At 44.7% G+C, this 20,158-nt stretch overlaps 1 protein-coding gene across 3 annotated transcripts; it reads left to right on the forward strand.

Annotated features, from left to right (window-relative positions):
- Nucleotides 1–1,104: 1,104 nt before the first annotated feature.
- LOC144125488 (pyridoxal phosphate phosphatase PHOSPHO2-like) lies at nt 1,105–20,122 on the forward strand. Of its 3 annotated transcripts, none has more exons than XM_077658923.1 (4): nt 1,105–1,503; nt 4,977–5,116; nt 9,247–9,445; nt 19,669–20,122. In XM_077658923.1, the coding sequence occupies exons 1-4, from the start codon at nt 1,462–1,464 to the stop codon at nt 20,071–20,073; spliced, it is 786 nt and encodes a 261-aa protein (XP_077515049.1). In that variant the 5' UTR covers nt 1,105–1,461; the 3' UTR covers nt 20,074–20,122. The 3 variants fall into 3 exon arrangements, with proteins under 3 accessions (XP_077515049.1, XP_077515048.1, XP_077515050.1); XM_077658922.1 differs by lacking the exon at nt 1,105–1,503 and adding an exon at nt 2,373–3,097; XM_077658924.1 differs by lacking the exon at nt 1,105–1,503 and adding an exon at nt 2,465–2,958.
- The last annotated feature ends 36 nt before the right edge of the window (nt 20,123–20,158 follow it).

A 20,158-nucleotide genomic window follows, 5' to 3' on the forward strand; every position in this document is an offset into this window, starting at 1 on the left:
AGACATGAATGTTCAACAGAATACTGACTAATAGCACTAGTTATGCTATTTGCAAGAATGCATACTCTTCGGCATTCATGACTGACACTAAGAAAGCATGATATGTCTAGTTACCACACCACCTGTATGGCTTCCAAGAAATTAATTTTAATTCCTGTTAATGTCATATCTAAAAGCATGCTGTTGTCAGACGTACGATAAACATCGTGGAATTTTAATGTGAGAGACTACTGTAGCTTTTACAAATCATTTTAAAATTTTAATTATGCAACATCCAATACTCCAAGTTTTTTTTGAACAATGAACTCGAAAATGTGGATATGCGCAGAGATTACTCATGCCAAATATACTGATGAAAATTGCTGCAAACTGCAAAAGTTTTTGGCAGACTGCTTTGTTGGTTAGAATTTAGGGACCCCAAAAGCATATGAAATGCAAAATAGCACTGGCCGGTTGCATTCTGGTAAATTTGCAGAGTATACGTGCTTTTCAATAAAAGGCAAAGCTTTGCTCAACTGTTGCAGTTGGCAAAGCGCCCAGCGTCAGCTTTTACACGCTTTGCCATATATGACGGTTTCACCCTGACCAACTAACAGATGTGATCGACTTCGGAGTATACAAGTTACTCCCAAAAACATGCGCTCTTCACATGCGGAATTTTCAGCGCACGGCAAATTCGCGATATCAGTGAAGCTGCGGTGGCCGCATTTTGATTGAGGCAAAGCGAAAAAAACACCTGTAAGCTGTGCTATGTGTATGTAGTGCGTTACTTCAGGCGTACGGAGACTCTCGTATAATCCGGTTGTCTTTCTCCCTCCAGGCGTTCACCCAGCTTAAAATGGTTCCTGTACCTTTACCTGTACCTTCCCCGCAACCACACCGAATGTTACCATGCAAGCGTATATGCACGTTCATGTTGCAGCGTCCTCCGCAGCCGCATGAAATATCGTCCGCAGCGAGAAAGAAGGCGCTGGCGACAAAGGCTCCGAGCCCCTCCGCACACCTCGCTGCAGCGTCTCGCGTTGCTTGTCAACAGAGAGGGCGCGAGCACGATCGTCATTTGTTCGCTCGCTCGCACGCGATCGCAGCTGCAACGAGAGAACCCGCGCTGTCGTCACAGGCAGCGGCGGCGAGTCGTGCGCGAGCGCCAGGGCGCCAGCCGGTCTACCTCGGCAGCCGTCCGCCGCCGCGAATAGCGTAAACAACTATCGCAGCGCGCGACGCCAGCTATGAGCAAGCGTAACCTTGAGCTGTGTATTCCGCATTGTGTCAACAAGGCGCGTCGACCGGCAAGTTGAGGTTGGCTCTCGACGCAGTTTTCTCGTTTTCGCCCCATCGAGGCGATCGTATGAGAGAGAGAGGAGCGGGTACCCATGTACGCGATATATGATATGCCGGACGTGCAGCGTGACCGCTTTCCCGAAGTACATGTGATTTCGAAGATCTAGCAGATCTAGGACCATGGACGAACGGCCCAAGAACGTGTTCGCGCGGAGACCCTCGGTGAGTATGAAAGGTCGTTTTGTAAAGGCGGTGAACGGTCGTCGGGTATCTCTCTCCCTCTCTCTTTCAGTGCCGAGAAAAACAGATGGCTCGCCTGCTCTTGGAAAAGCTGCCGGGGACCCAAAACGCTCGCTGTGACCTGACTGACTGCTTAGGAATCTGTTTATCGCAGTATGAGGGATGAGCGCTGAACCGCTGACTAAACTAGCTGAACATTATTTGCATTTCCTTTTCCAATTTCGGCAGCACCGTGTTCGGCAGTTTAGCCGGTTTGATAATCGCGTTTAGCAGACGACAAAAACGTTTTTTTTTTCCTCTTTTGTTCCTTATTCCGTTTTTAAAAATCTTGTTTTTGTTATTTTATAATTGCGTTACTAGTGTTTATGCTTTAAATGCAAGAAATTCAAAGTGGAAAGATATTGTTTTATGTAATTATAGGTGGCGCAAGACGCGTCGTAGCAGACGGAAGCGAAGATTGGTCAAGGCAGGGCATCTGCGCGTTTTGCACTTGGGTAGGCCATGGGCAGGCTGATTTACCACTGGGTTTTTGCAACCGGTTATTTTCACTGGTGCTTCATAATTAATGACACGAACCTGTACCCCTGTACGGCTTAAAGCTGCGCAGTATGATGCTTCAGATGCCGTGACGTGCGCGCGCGATCATGGCTTGTTTACGGGCCGTGCTGTAACCGTCGTCATGATGGTCATGGTCATGATTTCATTTCCATTCGTGCGTTACAATATAAACATGCACATCGCACGATACAGTTTAGTTTACATAAAATTATTTCTGAAGTTGCGGTCCCTATCTGATGTTGAACCGGCATGCACGTTTTTGCACGCGTGACACCTGCCACTAGAGGGCCTTCGGCCTGGGCCGTGTATTCGACCGTAGAGTCAGTGCGGTATTCATTAGACTGTAAGATGACTGGTACTGCATGTGAAATGGTTATTACTTTATATATACACACTGTTGCTTTCCTGGTGCATAGCAGTTTCACTTGCTTGCTAATTTTAGTCTAACACGTGGCGCCCTCAACTGTGCTTTTCTTACTCATTCGACAGTAGCGACAGTAGTCTACAGTGATTGGGGGGGGGGGGGGGGGGGGGGCGGCAAATCGCCTCGCTCCTCCTTGCTTCTCTTTGCCTCCGGATCAGCTGTTGTCAGGCGCCGCTCGCTTGTTTACGGCTCGGTGCAAAAGTGGTTTTGCCCGATGCATGTGCCGTGGACAGTGAGCCCGTCGCAAAACTTTGCCGCGTAGTACCTATGGAAAGTCGAAATTAGTGTGCCAATACCGTTTGCGCTGGCCGTACTAGCGAAATACCCCCCTCATCGGCGTCAAATTGGGGCGGCCCGCCTCTGGCCCCGACCACCCGACAAGCTGTGCCATTGTCATCCCCACCCCCTCCCCTCAGATTACCGCCTTCGGACAGCGGCCACCGCCGTCATAAACGGTAATCCCTTCACAAGTTCGCAGCGCAAACTTTGGAGATGGAAGATGGAGGCTCGCCGTGCACTGTGGGCTATGACAGCTCCGACATATGCCTGACACGGCGACAACTGAAAATAGAAGAAACGGCGAGAACTCTGTCTGTGCGTTTACTTTCCAGAGTGTCTTGTGTATTTGTAGGCAGTCTGCTAGGTCCGGGATGGATGCAGACGGTCGCCCTTTATTTTGTTTGTAGTCGTTCAGGAAGTTATGGGCCAATGCCTTACCGATATGAAGCGGTGCACCGGTCTTTCTTCGGCTGATCACTTTTACCGCAGTGTTCGCCGCCGTCACTGAAGCAGGAGTGGCAGTAACACATTTTTGTCCTTTCCCACGTGTTGGCTGTTCGTCATCATTTGTATGGTACTCTCTATGCAGTGCTTCCACGTAGTACGCTAGTGTAGCGGAGATGAGGCCCCTACTTCCGAGAAGTAGGGCGCCCTCCTTTTAAGCCAAAATGTTAATATCTTGTGAACGCATTCTGGAAACACTAAATGCTGGTCATTTTCGGTTTCTACTGCCTGGACCGCGCTACGGAACACACTGTGTATATCGATAGGGGCTGATCTCAACATTAGTCTCGCTGTAGGACTGTTACTACCTAGGGTTAATTCGGATCGATTCGGTGTAATGTTTGTGCGGTGCTGAATTCAAAGAGCGTTGCAGTTGTTCGACTGTTTAAGCCCGAAGTTCCGGTCAACTGATGGAAGTAAAATATTCTAGCTCCTTGTCGTGACTCGAGTCTCGGTCCGCTGTTGGTGATCGAAATTTCCTCCAGGACAAAGAGCAGATGACTACGATTTTGTCTGTAGTTAATGCATTTCGTGCTTTGTCTGCGTATTTTTTTCATTGAGTGCATGTTAACTGTTTCTGTGATGCACCCAAGTTGTTCATGAGCCTTTCTTTAAAAGCTTAAAAGGAAAACTATATCTGCAGGAATCTGTGAGAAATCAGTTTTCTTGCTGGTACAGGATTTTTATTTGCCTTGGATTAGTTTCAGTTACCATATGCAAAATAACTGCTGTGAGACAAATGGAAAATGAATGGGCTGTTTATAGCATGTGTGATGTGTGGCACTTTTGATGATGTTGCAAGAAGGGTTTGGAGCTTTTTGGGCAGCATTTTCGAAAGGCTTTTCCTGAAGCACAGAATTGTGCCATGATTCAGTTATATGCCTGACAGAAAATGCAGTAACGTGACGGCAAAAGATCTGAAACAATAAACACGTCATTACACTAAGCTGCAGACATCAGCAGACTTCATCCTGATCATCTCTATTTAACCCTCTCCGGTCATCTGTCGGGCATCGCCTGGCAGCGGAAAAGTGTGCATCCGGTCAGTTTTCAGGCATGGCCCGACAGAGTGCTTTAATTAAAAGTTTATAACCAGATAATGGCGTGACACTCCCCTTCTACCTCATCTAATGAGATGCTCTGCTGTGTCCATGTTACTTTATGCTTTTAGTCAGTAAGCACAACTTCAGCCCTTATCCATATTGTTTTGAGAGATTGTCAACTGTAACGTTGCTTTGAAACACCTCTAGACACTGAGTCCTTTGTTACCATAGATAGCAGCTGTGGCAAACAATGGCATTGCATTCAATCTAGTTGACTGTGTAAGCAAGAACACACTTCTTTGAATGAAAGGTGCCTATTTTTATTTAAGAAATGAGTAAAGCTTTTTGACTATTCTGTAGCTCATTGAAGCTGCAGAGCAGCTTGCATCCTGTGCTCTCTAGTTTGTTAGTGAAAGCATATTAAGGCATTAATCAACCTGAACTTAATAGTCAGTGGTTTTTTCCATGTTCTGTGAAGCATTGTGAAGCTGTTTTTCTACAAAAAAAAAAGCCTGAAGTGAATAAGTAGGTGCAATTAGTAGTATTCAATCATCTGCTTGGCAGGTGGCGGCCTCCAAGAAGTACCACGCGTGGAAAATTGTCAGTGTGAAGTTTAGCTGATGTGAGCATTTCTGCCATCTTTGCAGGCCAAAGGCATGAGGAAGCATCTTGTTGTTTTTGACTTCGACCACACAATCATTGATGCCAACAGTGATGTGTACATCCAGAAGCTAGCACCTAATGGCGAGCTGCCCCCAGAAATCAAGGAGCGTGACAGTCCAAATGGGTAAATATTGTTTTGTAGATGTATAGTGTCTTCTAGAGTGCATGGCACACATAACTGCACTCTCTACACTATGTGACAAAAGCCCAGTCTGGACCTGTAAAGTGAGGGCCTGCAGTGCTGCAGGCACTTCAAGCTTCTAAGGTTGCCCGGCTTTAAAAGCATAGCTGTGAAAGTGTACTTAAGCACATTTAGCACTGCATGTTTAGTATTAACGCAGTAGCGTTAAAGGCCCTTTGCCCAGAAAATTGGCGTTGGCGGTGTCAGCGAAAATCATGAGCATGACTCGGGCAGGTGGTGCCCAAAGAGCAACCTAGGAGGCAGGTAGGCCACCTAAGTCGTGTGACCTTGCGGTCATCACAATCTGCCCTCTGGGTTGTGTGCAAACTGCCCACTGTAGCAGGGAGCAGTAAAATTAATGATTGGTCGCTCGGGAAGAGCAACCTAGGCCACAGAAGGCCCACCGCTGGGAGCACCTGCCATCGCAGGGCAGTGGCGCACCGCTTAACCACTGCACCAGGAGGGGTGTGAGGACTCCGAGGGGTCTATGAATGTAAGGTAGAGAATGACCTCGTGCATATATGGTAATTAAACCATTACGCTATCGCCTCATACCCTTAAGGCAGAGCTTAAAAGTTCTATTCATTCTCTATTAAATCGAATTAAACGTCCCTGCTCCCGGCTTTTCTTTTTAACTCGCATCTGAAAAGTGAAGGAGTCAGCCAGCACGTAGAGTGCCTTTCAGCCAGCCGCGTGGCAGCTTGCCGCTCTGTCATCGGCGCAGTGATGTGTAGCGGTCATCAAAAGCAAAGCGTCCACGCGTATTTTTTATTTCCGTGGGCCTAATATGTGGCTATGTAGTCTGCGACTGAAACTATTTATTCACGAAAACCTAAAAACAAAATAAAAGCAAAAACATAGCCGCCACGCAACTGGCTGAAAGGAACTCCACTCGTTGGCTGACTCCTCTTTTCGGAGGTGAGTTAAAAAAAAAAAGGCGGGAGCCGGGAGTTTTAATTTGATTTAATAGGGAAATCGGCCGCACAGGACAATAATTCGCAGTTTCTAAGAATGCTCTGTAGTGCACCTTTAAGTGTCTCCCCCAATATTTGGTCATTTAGCTTGCTGCATATTGTGATGTGGAAATAGTACGTTTGTCCAGGTCATGAGTAGGGAGAGACGAAATTTCCTGTTTTTGATGAACTTGATGGGGCTGATGTGAGCGATGACATTCTGGGAGGTTAAAAAAAAGTTGCTTTCTTGTTTGAAGGGCATTGTCCGTGGATGGTTCACTTTTATGAGGAAGGAACAATGAGAATGTGAGGCAGCCCAGGAAACAACAGAATTGTGTTAGCTCCTAAAACTATATGAGGTTGGCTCTTTATATACTGGAAAAATTTTAATCATAGTTGGCTTCAAACATGTTATAGTGATTGCTGCTGGGCACGTAGTTGTTGGTAAGGGAGGTCCTGGCATTGCAGTAAAATATAATGCAAGTACATGTTGCTGTCCATCAGAGCTGCAATGAAAAGAAAGTAGATGAAATTTGAGTGACTTTAGGCCATTCACTTTCGTGGATAAGCTGAAGGTGGCTGTTGCTGACTATGTTTGAAGAGACATTGAGGACAACCCCATACAATTTTAGTTCTTCGTAAAAATCATTTGGCTCTCAGTGGCTATGTCGATGTTTATTTGACAGCAAAAGATTAATTTATTGCTGAGGAAAAAAACGTTTTAAGAGAAGTGTGTGTTAAAGGACTCCTTTCATGTAACTGGGTTGAAGTGTTCCTAGCTGTCATTTCACACTTACTGTGCAACATCGCTAAAACTGGCACGCCCATTCGCTGCAACTCCACCCGCACCCAAAAAAGTAGATCCCTGCCTGACTGCCTTGACAAGGCAAGTGTGTATCATTCAGTCAATCTGCTGTGACAGTGTGCAAGTCTGCATAGGAATGAAAAATAAAATGTCCCTGCTCGTACCACTAGGTGTAAGAGTTGAACCTTGTTATAAGGAGGTCAAAAAGGGCCCTGCTTTTCTTCATTATAGCGGTATGCAACCTTGGTTGTAGCTGTTGCATGCCGGCAAGCTTGTCAACCACTGTGAATAATGACAACAGAAAAGCTGGCATTTTGTGTGCGACCGATATGTGTTGTGGGAAGCCTTCAACATGCTTACCGAGCGCCCACCACGTGACCGAATATATATGTATGCCAGCCGAATATGTTAGCCTGGCCAGTGCATGTAAGTCTTTTGCAGCTAGCATGGACCTCAGAACCTAGATAATGAGCCTTGGAGGAGTAACGCTGTAGAGGACAGGGAGAGACCTATTTAGAATACTTAATTTTGTTTTCTAGGCGCTGAAGACAATATGAGCCGCTGTAAAAGAGTGCACATAACGTACAAGCACACGGGCTACAGCACTTGCCTGCATGACGAGAATATATGAGAATGAAGCCTTTGATGATAACCACCTTCTGGTCAATGGAAACTGTCATACGCTTTCATTTTCGGTCACTTTGGCCTGTGTAAGCAGTGGGTCTTGATGTTGTCAAGCACTCCAAGTGCACTGCCAAATGATTTTAAACATGTTACTGTGATGCAAAAGGCGAAACCAAACTGCACGTGGAACCAGAAAAGCAGAATGCTCTCGCAGTGGGCCATGTGCGACCAGGAGGTTGGAGGATGAGGGAACTGCAATTTCCCGCATCGAATCAGTGTGGAAGTGCTGGACTTTGCTACAGATTGTCACACTCGGCACAAAATGGCCAGAAGGGTTCACTGGAGTTTCATTATACCCACGTGTTGGGAAATTTTGCTTTGTCGGGAACAATATATTAAATACATAGGTGTCTTTAGGAGCTTTCAGGGACAACAGCCATTTCTTCGTTATATGCATTATTTTGTTATAAACAGTTTCCTTATTGCAAAGTTTGACTGTACTCCTACAAACCATAGCATCAAGGACGTCGAGGCATTAGTGTTTGAAACTTGTACTTACAGCATTGATTGGTTCTACTTCTCAGAGCAGTTAACAGGATAGAGGTTTGTGAAGCAGTTACTTTTTTTAAGCCAGTTTGTAACATTTCATTTAGTTTTAGGATACCAGCTGAGCAGTTGATGTTAAAAGTGCCCTTTCATGCCTGCCTGCTCTGACACAACCACTTCAAGTTGTGTGTGTATTCTTTTATCAAGCACTTTTATCAGCCCATTTCTCCATTTCTTTAAAGTGTCTCTTCAGCCATTCCATCTGTGTGGCTTTTTCTTTGTTCTGAAAATAAAGTGCCCTGCATGGTTTCTTTTGATGAGAGGACAGTTTTTCATATTCACATGCTTATGAGACGACGTGAGAGTAGTAGTGGTGATCATGCATATCTATTTATACTGACATTCATGGGTAAGAGAATGCAGTTATGGACAGAAGGGAGCCTTTCCTGTTAGGGACATTACTGATCAGCATGAAGAAGAGTGTGCAACACAGTGTGCAACGTATAATTGGCTGCAAATCATCAGTATTCTATGTTACACCGAGCCCACAGATGCTGCATAGATAAATGGCAATGTCTGTTTAGGCATTTCCAGGGCTTGTGTAATTTTTAATGATCTATCTCTGGCATTGCATTATATCAGCTCATATTCAGCTGTAAACCACTGCTATTCCTATACTGTGAAAGAGCTAGTGCTTTTTAGCGTGATAGTATTAAGGCTCTCATTCTGCAGAAAACCAGGAAGCATCAGCATTGTGAGCGAAAAATCCGCGGCGAAGCAACCTAGGTGAGCCACCTAGGTTATGTGACCTTGTGGCGTCATCACAACCTGCCCACCGGATTGTGAGCAAATTGGCCACCGTGGCAGGTGGCAGTTAAACTGGTGATTGGTTTTAAGAAGTTGCTCGGGAAGAGCAACCTAGGTCACACAAGCCCCACCAGTGGTTGCACCTGCCATCGCAGGGCAGTGGTGCATCATTTAACCGCTGCACCATTGTGCCATGTCCGGTATGAACCCTCCCATGGACCTAGTCGAGAATGACCAACTATGCATATATGGGCACTAACCACTGTCTCGTCATGGCCTTAATGCGGAGTTTAAGTGTCCGCTCCAATTTTTATTTTTTTGCATGCTACTCATTGCAGGTGGACACCATTTATGCGTGCTGTGTTCCACTTCCTGTACGATAGTCAGGTGCAACCAGACGACATTTTGGACTGCCTACTAGAAATAAAGTTTGTGGATGGCATCATTGATCTACTTAAGCAACTGCACAAGGCTGGTGGCTTCGAGGTGGTCATTATATCTGACTCAAACTCCGTCTTCATCGAGCACATTATGCAGGTAAGCTAACTGATGTTTTCAATCTGTGATGCACAAAACTTGAAGATTTCACAGAAATATTCTGAGTGGTATCAGGATCTGTTGGTGCGACTAAACTCTCATTCCACCTCCATTCATTCCCATGTGGTAATGTCTGTCATGGAGATACCCTAGAGATTCTGACAAGCCCCACTTTTTTCAAAGTAAAGTATTGTTTATTTCTCATGTATTGTTGATGAGGTGCCCTTAACTTTCTAGAGCAGAAAATTCTTTATTCCGCGAATTTGAAGCAAAGAACCCATGAATTTTCATGGAACACATCAAATAATGCTTCAGAATGCACCTCGTGCTATATCTGTAACCGAAGCATGTGTACAGTGTGAATTCTTTTTCCCCGAATCTTTTTAGAGTAGCTAAAGCAACCTTCACCAGTCTTAACTGCTAGGAGAAGCGAGCTTTTTAACGCCTTTGGGGCAAAGCACAGAGCGTTCAAGTGTACTGGAGGAGGTGGCTATAGATATGGAAAGGAGGCAGTGCAATTAGTTAAGAGAAGGCACTGAAATATTTGAGAGAAATAAGAAAAGCAAAGAAAGAAAAGGGTGCAGTACCGGGCAGCTCGAAACAGCTTAGTAGCAGTGACATGGCGGTGATGGCAGATACTGCTGCGTGGGGACCTATGTGCAATAAAGTATCTGAGGCTTGGCTCTTCTCGATTGTTGCCTCTTAAAAAGCGTTACTGTGTCGGTCGCTTCCGCATTTTAGCGCGCCGTCTGCATTTTTGAGTGGGCCCTTGGCTATGGTTTGCATGAACAGTTTGAGATTGCATTATAATCACTATTATATTCCTTTAAAAATTTTTTGAGTTCTCAAGCTCCCCCTCATGTTATATTTGTGCAAATAAGGTGAAATAATCATTTTTTCATCATACTGTCATTGTTTCTTGCTGTCTGTCACAATAAATAGCATAAAAATATAGAATGGGGCTCCTACTACTCCAGTACTGCACCGAATTTCTGCCCCCAAGACAGGTTGGCCACCACGGTGAAAGGATATTTTTCACTGTGTAGAGAAGCTGACTTACAGGATTTTGCAAGCGGTTCATGTATTAAAACATTCACTATAGTCGAATACTACTCAGGGACAAAGCGGCGAAGACCCCTCAAAAAAGGCCCTCCAAGCAATGATTCTTATGATGTAGTTAATCCCCTTGGCCCTGCTAGCCTGGCATTCCAGGAGGTGGCAGATGAACCACAGCTTAATCGGATTAACCCCGGTGTCATGAAAATTGGTCTGAGTACCTTTATTGAGGGGCATCTGCCACTTCGTTCTTAAGTTGTACACTGCTGTAGAGCAGCGCGGTCAAGGGGGAACGATCACAAAATGACATTGTCTCTAAATAGCTAAGGAACAATACAGTTTGGAAAGAAACAACTTTCATTTGAACAGCATAAAAAAAAAGCACATTGACAGGACAGCAGCAAAATGAAACAACATATTTCTATGCAATAAGTACCAGTATGTGGTGAACTAGCCTAGTAGTGAAAAGACAGGACAGCAGCAAAATGAAACATCATATTTCTATGCAATAAGTACCAGTATGTGGTGAACTAGCCTAGTAGTGAAAAGATAGTTTTGCAGAAAAAGAGCTAATGTTTTCTGGTAGGGTGAGAGAGATATTAACAGCATGTTAGTTATCAGAGACGAGGTTAAGCTTAGATACCCTCACTCTCTTTTTCACGCACCCTTGCTGTGCCCTTTTGAATTATCAGCTCAAATCACAGAGTAATTAATTCCGGGCTCATTTGATAGCATCTAAAGATGCTTACTTGAGACGCTGTTAACTACGAATGTCTATTGTAGTGATAGCTACATTAAGGTAGCATTTCGAGCCTTCAGCGTGGCGGCACGCAACCCTGTGGCTGCGCCGCCAAGCTGTCACGTGGTTGATCATGTGACCAAGTTCCACTCGGCCAGCTGTAGCTATCGCGTCACTCCGGGTTTAACCAGAGCTAAACCACCGTCAATTTTTTTTTGTGCTAGTGTCTTTTGTGCCTGCAAATGGCATACTTTTGGTGGTCCAGTTTTGTTTTCAAAGGCACATTCAGTGCCCCAAGATGCCATGGGACTTAGCATTGGTGGCTGTTTTTAGTAATGAAGCTCTTGCGCACTTTTTGGACAACCTTGAGGGACAACAGAAAGAATGCTTTCCATGCCAATTTATCCCGATCAGGCGTTGTGCATTTGTCAAGACGACAAGAGCACTATCAAATTTCTCATATATAGTACAAGGTGCAATGTCCTCAATTGTGGATGCAGTAAAATGGGGTGACATGAAAAATATTGCACAGAAAAAGATCAAGCCATGCATGCAAAATGAACGGAGAAAACCTGGATGCCTCCATGTATTACGGTAGGTTCGATACAGCTTCAGTAGGCGTGCTTTAAAGTATTTGTTTACATAATGACTTCGTATGTCAGGATGCAGTCAAAAGAAGCAAAATTAAGGCCTTAAAAGTAGTTTTGAGTCAGAGCACGGATTTATGAGGAGCTGTGGACAGTGCGACTAAGCGGTGTTCGTATATATGAACTGTGTCCGTGTGCATGGCACTAGTAGTACTGCAGTCAGTTGATGTGGCTGGACTATTTGAAAGCCGTCAAGTGTCTTCAGAGTCTAAGATATGATTCTCGTTTGACACTGGAGCATAGCAATGTCTGGTTGCTCGATGATGCTAGCATCATGGGGCTCCACGTAATCACAAGAAAGCCAAACTTGTCTTTAAGGCCTGAGAAAAAAAAACCTGTGAATGCCACCGTAAGACCCTGACCAAGGCCAGTGCAAAGAGTACAGCTTTCAGCATCTGTGACCTATCCTTGAATGTTGATCATAAGAGCGGGTCTTCAAAGTGGAGTTCTCATAGCTGTCTGTATAGACCATTCTAAGGATCGCATAGAGAGTTGTCAGCTTTCTTTTTTTTTAAACCTTCACTTTTTTCTTGCTGGGCTTTTAAGCTGCACAATGGTATTTGTCGTATAGTTGTGCATGGTTTATGGTTTATGGGGTTTAACGTCCCAAAGCGACTAAGGCTATGGGGGACGCCATAGTGGAGGGCTCCGAATAATTTCGACCACCTGGGGTTCTTTAAGGTGCACTGACATCACACAGTACACGAGGTTCTAGCATTTCACCTCCATCGAAATCTGACTGCCGCGGCTGGGATCGCACCCGCGTCTTTTGGGTCGGCATCACTACCTCAGATTAGCTTGTTTTACCAAGGTACATTTCTTCACTCCACTTCACTGAGTGGACCCACTGCAGTGGCTTTGTGGCGATTGCGTTCAGCTGCAATGCTCAAGCTTGCAGGTTCAAACCCAACAACTGTGGCCACGTTTTGAACAAAATGAAATGCAAAAACACTTACATATGGAGATTTCAGTATTCATGAGAGAGCCCCATGTAGTGGAAATTAATTTTTGGAGTCCTCCGTTACACCATGCCTCAGTTCCGAAAATGTTGCTTCGATGAACGGATCCAGTAGCCACTTGCTATGGTGCTTCACTGTGTGCTGTTTTATCACTTTGCGATTTGGTGATGAAGCCATTTTGTGCGCATTGTTCTAGCATTTGCTTATTTAAGGGGGAAAGCGGCTTTCAGCAAAAAAGTTTTTTTTTTCTGGATGTATTTACATTAAACTTTTTGAGCTGATTAAAAATAATTTTATGACTACTCTTACAAAATTTCATTGTTACTGCTACGCAGTTGTTCTGTAACATATATTTTTCATCTGCGCCTTGTAAAAAAACTGCGGAATTAAGAAAATGTGGCAGAAGGTTGGTTCAACATTTATAATGTTCCTACTGGCGCACTACAAGTCAAGACATTTTTAGGATTTTTTTTTTTCTTTCACAAAGCACAAATTTTGGTTCTGAACTTTTGCGTTGCAGTGTCCGTTGACATATGTAGAGTGAGAAAAAAGTTTCATACAAGAAATTCAGTACTCACAAATTTAAATAAAAACAAAGAATGTCTTGACCAGCGGTAAAGTCCTAAGAGCGCAAAAGAACAAACGCGGTCAGTCGTGAAGAAATCTGCTCCACAAGGAGAGTATCTAGGCAGAAAATCATAACTGAGAAAAACGCCCATCGTTCGAGTGTTTTCCCGCTATGCAGATGGCGCAGTTCACTAAACAGTTTTTTAGTGTACTTCCCGGTTGATTTCAGCAATGAAACTTTGGTGCAGCATAAGAGAGAAGGGGGAGAAAACTTTATTAGTGCCAAAAAAGGGAACTCCACTTGAGGTCGATGTTAGCTCAACACAGCCACAAAACAGATGCCTCAAACTCCCTAGCACCAAGCAATGCTCTCAGGCGGCAGGCTTCGCCGCACTGCTCAAATAACTAGTTGTTGTGTAGCAAGCGTACATACAGTTTGTTGCACGTTTATGGAGCACTAAAGTCTTGCCTGCATATAAATAGGAAAGCCCTCACTTTTAAGGATAGGCTTGAAGTCCTGAAGAAAGTCGATGAAGTCTCAAAGAGCAGATGTGCCAGCTTAGCAAAGAGCTGGGCCTATCACCATTGATGCTGTGCACTACTGTTGGGCAGCGGGAAGTAGTGAGAAATGCATGGGTGCACACGGTTTGTCACATTGTACTCGGCAACGTAGAGGGAAAAATGGTCAGGTTAACATTATGGAATTTTACACTTGAAAATAATCATGCACAGTAAATAAGCTTGTATTTTCTTCGTTTTCATGTTAGCTTGCTTTCAGTCATACAAATTTTAGGTGATGCAAATATTTTGCATATTCCCAGAGAAATCACGTGATCGAGATTCTAGTGTATCACCCCAGATGAAAATTTGTTGCTGTTTTCCTGCTGGGATCCTACTGGTTCCAGTAGTACACTGGTCTATTAGCACATTCCCAGCAGCTGCTGGAACTATCAGCTGATGGAACCAGTAGTTGCTGGAGCCATTAGCTTCCATATAGCACCGAAACATTACATTTAATTCTGTTTAGATTAATCATTAATACAATATATCCTTTAATTTTTGAACCTTCCTGAAACATTAAAAACAAATAGTAACTTCCTAGAGGTTAAGCACTTACAAAAAAGAGCAAAAAACACTTGAAACCTACAGTAAATTGGTAAACTCATCCTGCAGGACCATGCAAATCTGCCTGTAGTAGGAACACAAGTACAGTATTAAAACTTACTTGAAAAGCAGCAACTAGCAACAGTAAAGCCCTATAATATCTACACAACTTGCATATGTAACTCGTACTCACATTCTAATACCATATGGGCTCATGCTTATATATCCCCTAAGATGGGTGTCCCACAGGTGTTAGTGGGGAATAGTTAATAAGCAATCAATCAATCAATCTTTTATTTCAGTTTGTACATGTGAACTGGGGTTGGTGAGGAAAATGCAGTGAATGATACACCGCTTGGCTGGCCTCACCATCCATACAAGTCAGCAGTAGCCACGAGGCAAAAACAACCACTGCTAAAAAATGAATACAAGTGCACTTATAAAGAACAGGGTTGACCGTAACAGATATCTCGTAATTGGCAGCAATATTAAATTTCGGCACTATTTGTTCAATTTTTAGCGCTCACATTCGAATAGATTTAGGTGCAAGATTCTGTTAGCTGAAAGATATTAATTACCATGCAAACAAAGGAGAAAGCTCTACAAACAGAACAGCAAAATGTCCTTATGCTGGAACCAGTGCAACCAGCAGAAAACCAGTAAGCACTCTGCTGGAACACAGTACAGCCAGCCGTAAAGCAGGAAGCACCCTGATGGAACCAGTAAAACCAGCAGAAAACAAGTATAAGCACCCTGTTGGAACCAGTACAACCAGCAGAAAACCAGTAAGCACTCTGCTGGAACACAGTACAGCCAGCCGTAAACCAGGAAGCACCCTGGTGGAACCAGTAAGACCAGCAGAAAACAAGTATAAGCACCCTGTTGGAACCAGTACAACCAGCAGAAAACCAGTAAGCACTCTGCTGGAACACAGTACAGCCAGCCGTAAACCAGGAAGCACCCTGATGGAACCAGTAAAACCAGCAGAAAACAAGTATAAGCACCCTGTTGGAACCAGTACAACCAGCAGAAAACCAGTAAGCACTCTGCTGGAACACAGTACAGCCAGCCGTAAACCAGGAAGCACCCTGATGGAACCAGTAAAACCAGCAGAAAACAAGTATAAGCACCCTGTTGGAACCAGTACAACCAGCAGAAAACCAGTAAGCACTCTGCTGGAACACAGTACAGCCAGCCGTAAACCAGGAAGCACCCTGATGGAACCAGTAAGACCAGCAGAAAACAAGTATAAGCACCCTGTTGGAACCAGTACAACCAGCAGAAAACCAGTAAGCACTCTGCTGGAACACAGTACAGCCAGCCGTAAACCAGGAAGCACCCTGATGGAACCAGTAAAACCAGCAGAAAACAAGTATAAGCACCCTGTTGGAACCAGTACAACCAGCAGAAAACCAGTAAGCACTCTGCTGGAACACAGTACAGCCAGCCGTAAACCAGGAAGCACCCTGATGGAACCAGTAAGACCAGCAGAAAACAAGTTTAAGCACCCTGTTGGAACCAGTACAACCAGCAGAAAACCAGTAAGCACTCTGCTGGAACACAGTACAGCCAGCCGTAAACCAGGAAGCACCCTGATGGAACCAGTAAGACCAGCAGAAAACAAGTATAAGCACCCTGTTGGAACCAGTACAACCAGCAGAAAACCAGTAAGCACTCTGCTGGAACACAGTACAGCCAGCCGTAAACCAGGAAGCACCCTGATGGAACCAGTAAGACCAGCAGAAAACAAGTATAAGCACCCTGTTGGAACCAGTACAACCAGCAGAAAACCAGTAAGCACTCTGCTGGAACACAGTACAGCCAGCCGTAAACCAGGAAGCACCCTGATGGAACCAGTAAAACCAGCAGAAAACAAGTATAAGCACCCTGTTGGAACCAGTACAACCAGCAGAAAACCAGTAAGCACTCTGCTGGAACACAGTACAGCCAGCCGTAAACCAGGAAGCACCCTGATGGAACCAGTAAGACCAGCAGAAAACAAGTATAAGCACCCTGTTGGAACCAGTACAACCAGCAGAAAACCAGTAAGCACTCTGCTGGAACACAGTACAGCCAGCCGTAAACCAGGAAGCACCCTGATGGAACCAGTAAAACCAGCAGAAAACAAGTATAAGCACCCTGTTGGAACCAGTACAACCAGCAGAAAACCAGTAAGCACTCTGCTGGAACACAGTACAGCCAGCCGTAAACCAGGAAGCACCCTGATGGAACCAGTAAAACCAGCAGAAAACAAGTATAAGCACCCTGTTGGAACCAGTACAATTAGCAGAAAACCAGTAAGCACTCTGCTGGAACACAGTACAGCCAGCCGTAAACCAGGAAGCACCCTGATGGAACCAGTAAAACCAGCAGAAAACAAGTATAAGCACTCTGCTGGAACACAGTACAGCCAGCCGTAAACCAGGAAGCACCCTGATGGAACCAGTAAAACCAGCAGAAAACAAGTATAAGCACCCTGTTGGAACCAGTACAACCAGCAGAAAACCAGTAAGCACTCTGCTGGAACACAGTACAGCCAGCCGTAAACCAGGAAGCACCCTGATGGAACCAGTAAAACCAGCATAAAACAAGTATAAGCACCCTGTTGGAACCAGTACAACCAGCAGAAAACCAGTAAGCACTCTGCTGGAACACAGTACAGCCAGGCGTAAACCAGGAAGCACCCTGATGGAACCAGTAAAACCAGCAGAAAACAAGTATAAGCACCCTGTTGGAACCAGTACAACCAGCAGAACACCAGTAAGCACTCTGCTGGAACACAGTACAGCCAGCCGTAAACCAGGAAGCACCCTGATGGAACCAGTAAAACCAGCAGAAAACAAGTATAAGCACCCTGTTGGAACCAGTACAACCAGCAGAATACCAGTAAGTACTCTGCTGGAACACAGTACAGCCAGCCGTAAACCAGGAAGCAGCCTGATGGAACCAGTAAAACCAGCAGAAAACAAGTATAAGCACCCTGTTGGAACCAGTACAACCAGCAGAAAACCAGTAAGCACTCTGCTGGAACACAGTACAGCCAGCCGTAAACCAGGAAGCACCCTGATGGAACCAGTAAAACCAGCAGAAAACAAGTATAAGCACCCTGTTGGAACCAGTACAACCAGCAGAAAACCAGTAAGCACTCTGCTGGAACACAGTACAGCCAGCCGTAAACCAGGAAGCACCCTGATGGAACCAGTAAAACCAGCAGAAAACAAGTATAAGCACCCTGTTGGAACCAGTACAACCAGCAGAACACCAGTAAGCACTCTGCTGGAACACAGTACAGCCAGCCGTAAACCAGGAAGCACCCTGATGGAACCAGTAAAACCAGCAGAAAACAAGTATAAGCACCCTGTTGGAACCAGTACAACCAGCAGAATACCAGTAAGCACTCTGCTGGAACACAGTACAGCCAGCCGTAAACCAGGAAGCACCCTGATGGAACCAGTAAAACCAGCAGAAAACAAGTATAAGCACCCTGCTGGAATCAGTACCAGCAGGAAACCAGCAGGTTTCCTACTGGTTCCAGCAGAACCAGTACAAACCAGTAGGTTCCCATCAACAAATTTTCAGCCGGGAATTTGTGCAATGCACATGATGGGTGCTTTGAGGTGGTTAAAATCATGAACTAGGTGCATGCATCTCATTCGCTTGTTTCTACTTGGTTGTGGTTATCTCAGGAGACCTTTAATCTTGTTCTTTATTCTTGTTTTTGCTTTTGTGCACGTCTTTTGAATTTGGAATGTGGTGACTCTTACTTTGAGAAACCTTAACAAAATAAAAGCTGGGACATGGTGATGCCCTTGTTAATTGCTGCCTTGCACTTGGATGGAAATACAAAGCAAACAACATTCTATCTTTCAATGTCTTGCAGTCACCAAGGTGGCAAAAGAAAAACTCATGTCAAGCTTCATCATGCTGTTCAGAAAACAGGATTAGGCTTGGCGAGTAACCTTTTCGAAGTATGTCACAAAACAGTATGTCCTTTAAAACTGGAGATTGCAGTTATGTGAAAACTGGTCTTCTGCTTGCACAGTGCAGCCGGGTAACTACCATGGTCAGCTTTTTTTCAAAGAAGGCAAGCATGGTCAGTGCATTATACAAGCATAGTCACTATATATCAGTGTTCTTTCACTGGCAAAACATGGAATGTAACAGGGATTATGGCACATCTGGCATGTTCCATAAAGTTTTTCATGCCTGCCATTTCTTGTGTGTTAGGCTCCTGCATATCCCTATTAACGAGGATATTTTATAGACAGATCCCAGGCTTTGAAATACCTCGAATATATGTTAGGCTGCTAAGTATAATGGTGTATGACTCAAGATCCGTCTTGAATGCGGCATTATTTGAGAGTGGATATCTGATTATTTGCACAACTCTTAGGAATGTTTGAAAGCTGTGCCAGTTTTCCAAGGAGCTCACGAGGGTGCTGTTGCGGGCTAATTGGTGTAACCTGACAAAAAGGGAACAGTGCAAGCAAAGTATGGAGTAGAGAAGAACGACACAGGTGCTCTTTCCAAAGAGCTCTTTTTCAGGTTACAGAATGGACAAAAACGTTTGTGCTGAAAGGAGCACAAAGCACATCAGAAATTAATATGAATCAGCCTAAGTTGTGAGGCGAATAACTCAGGCATATCTCATGTGGTCCACCCTGTTATGTTCATTTGAGCTTCCTGCATTCAAGCCTTGGTGCATTCAGGCAATGTGAACTACTTTGTGGCACCTAGAAATTATTATGGCTGCCTGGTTCAGTAGCACAATAAAAATGGTGTAAGCATGAATCTGGAATTGTCCCAGCGTTTTGAGTTTAAATGAGTGCTTCTATATGTTGATCACAATTTACTGCTAGGGACAAAAGTCCCCAGGGAACCTGAAAAGCAATCTGGGCTCATAGACACCAATGTTTCTCAATGATCACCTCGTTTGATTACTGCATATTAGATCACGCGAGACCAACTTTCACATCCACAAGTGTAGTTTCAGGCCACCGGCTAATAATGGAGCTATCGACTTCTGTTACCACTCATGCATCCTGGAGATTTCTTTCCCCAACAAGACATACTATGTCATTTGCAATAACCACGGTCATCTTGTCTTACTAAAGTGCATTTAACAGGTGTTGTCTTATCTTTTGCTTCTAGGCCTCTGGGGTACGAGCACTAGTGCACGAAATCTTCACCAACTATGCGTTCTTTGATGCCAATGGATGTCTTCAAATCAGCGAGTACCACATCCAGAACTGGTGCAAGTTGAGCTCAGTGAACCTCTGCAAGGGCTCAATCATGGAGGAGTACCTGGAGCGACGGCGAAAGCAGGGTGTTAACTTTGACACAGTCTCGTACGTTGGCGATGGCAACAATGACCTCTGCCCATCTCTGCGGCTACGGCCATGTGACCTCATCTTTCCTCGTGTTGACTACCCGCTGGCCAAGCATCTTGCCAAAGACCCTGAGAGGGTTAAGGCCAAAGTGCATCCTTGGCGGACTGGGTCGGACATTGCTAACGTCCTTCTCAAGAACTGTGTTGTCACCAATGCAGCTGAATGAATAGGGCAGGACAACTGAAAAATAGTATCTCGCCTTCTCCTTTTTGCCCTATGCAGCTTCTTGTGCTTTGATACATGCACTTTTT

The sequence above is a fragment of the Amblyomma americanum genome, chromosome 3 (genome assembly GCF_052857255.1).
Source record: "Amblyomma americanum isolate KBUSLIRL-KWMA chromosome 3, ASM5285725v1, whole genome shotgun sequence".
Lineage (NCBI taxonomy): Eukaryota > Metazoa > Arthropoda > Arachnida > Ixodida > Ixodidae > Amblyomma > Amblyomma americanum.

What these genes read in the sequence shown, in the direction of transcription:
- LOC144125488 (XM_077658922.1), top strand. Translation starts at nt 2,996, where the DNA reads ATGGAAGATGGAGGCTCGCCGTGCACTGTGGGCTATGACAGCTCCGAC. An exon ending in AAACGGCGAGAACTCTGTCT is followed by an intron (nt 3,098 to 4,976) that starts GTGCGTTTACTT and finishes CCATCTTTGCAG; the next exon opens with GCCAAAGGCATGAGGAAGCA. An exon ending in TCATCGAGCACATTATGCAG is followed by an intron (nt 9,446 to 19,668) that starts GTAAGCTAACTG and finishes TTTTGCTTCTAG; the next exon opens with GCCTCTGGGGTACGAGCACT.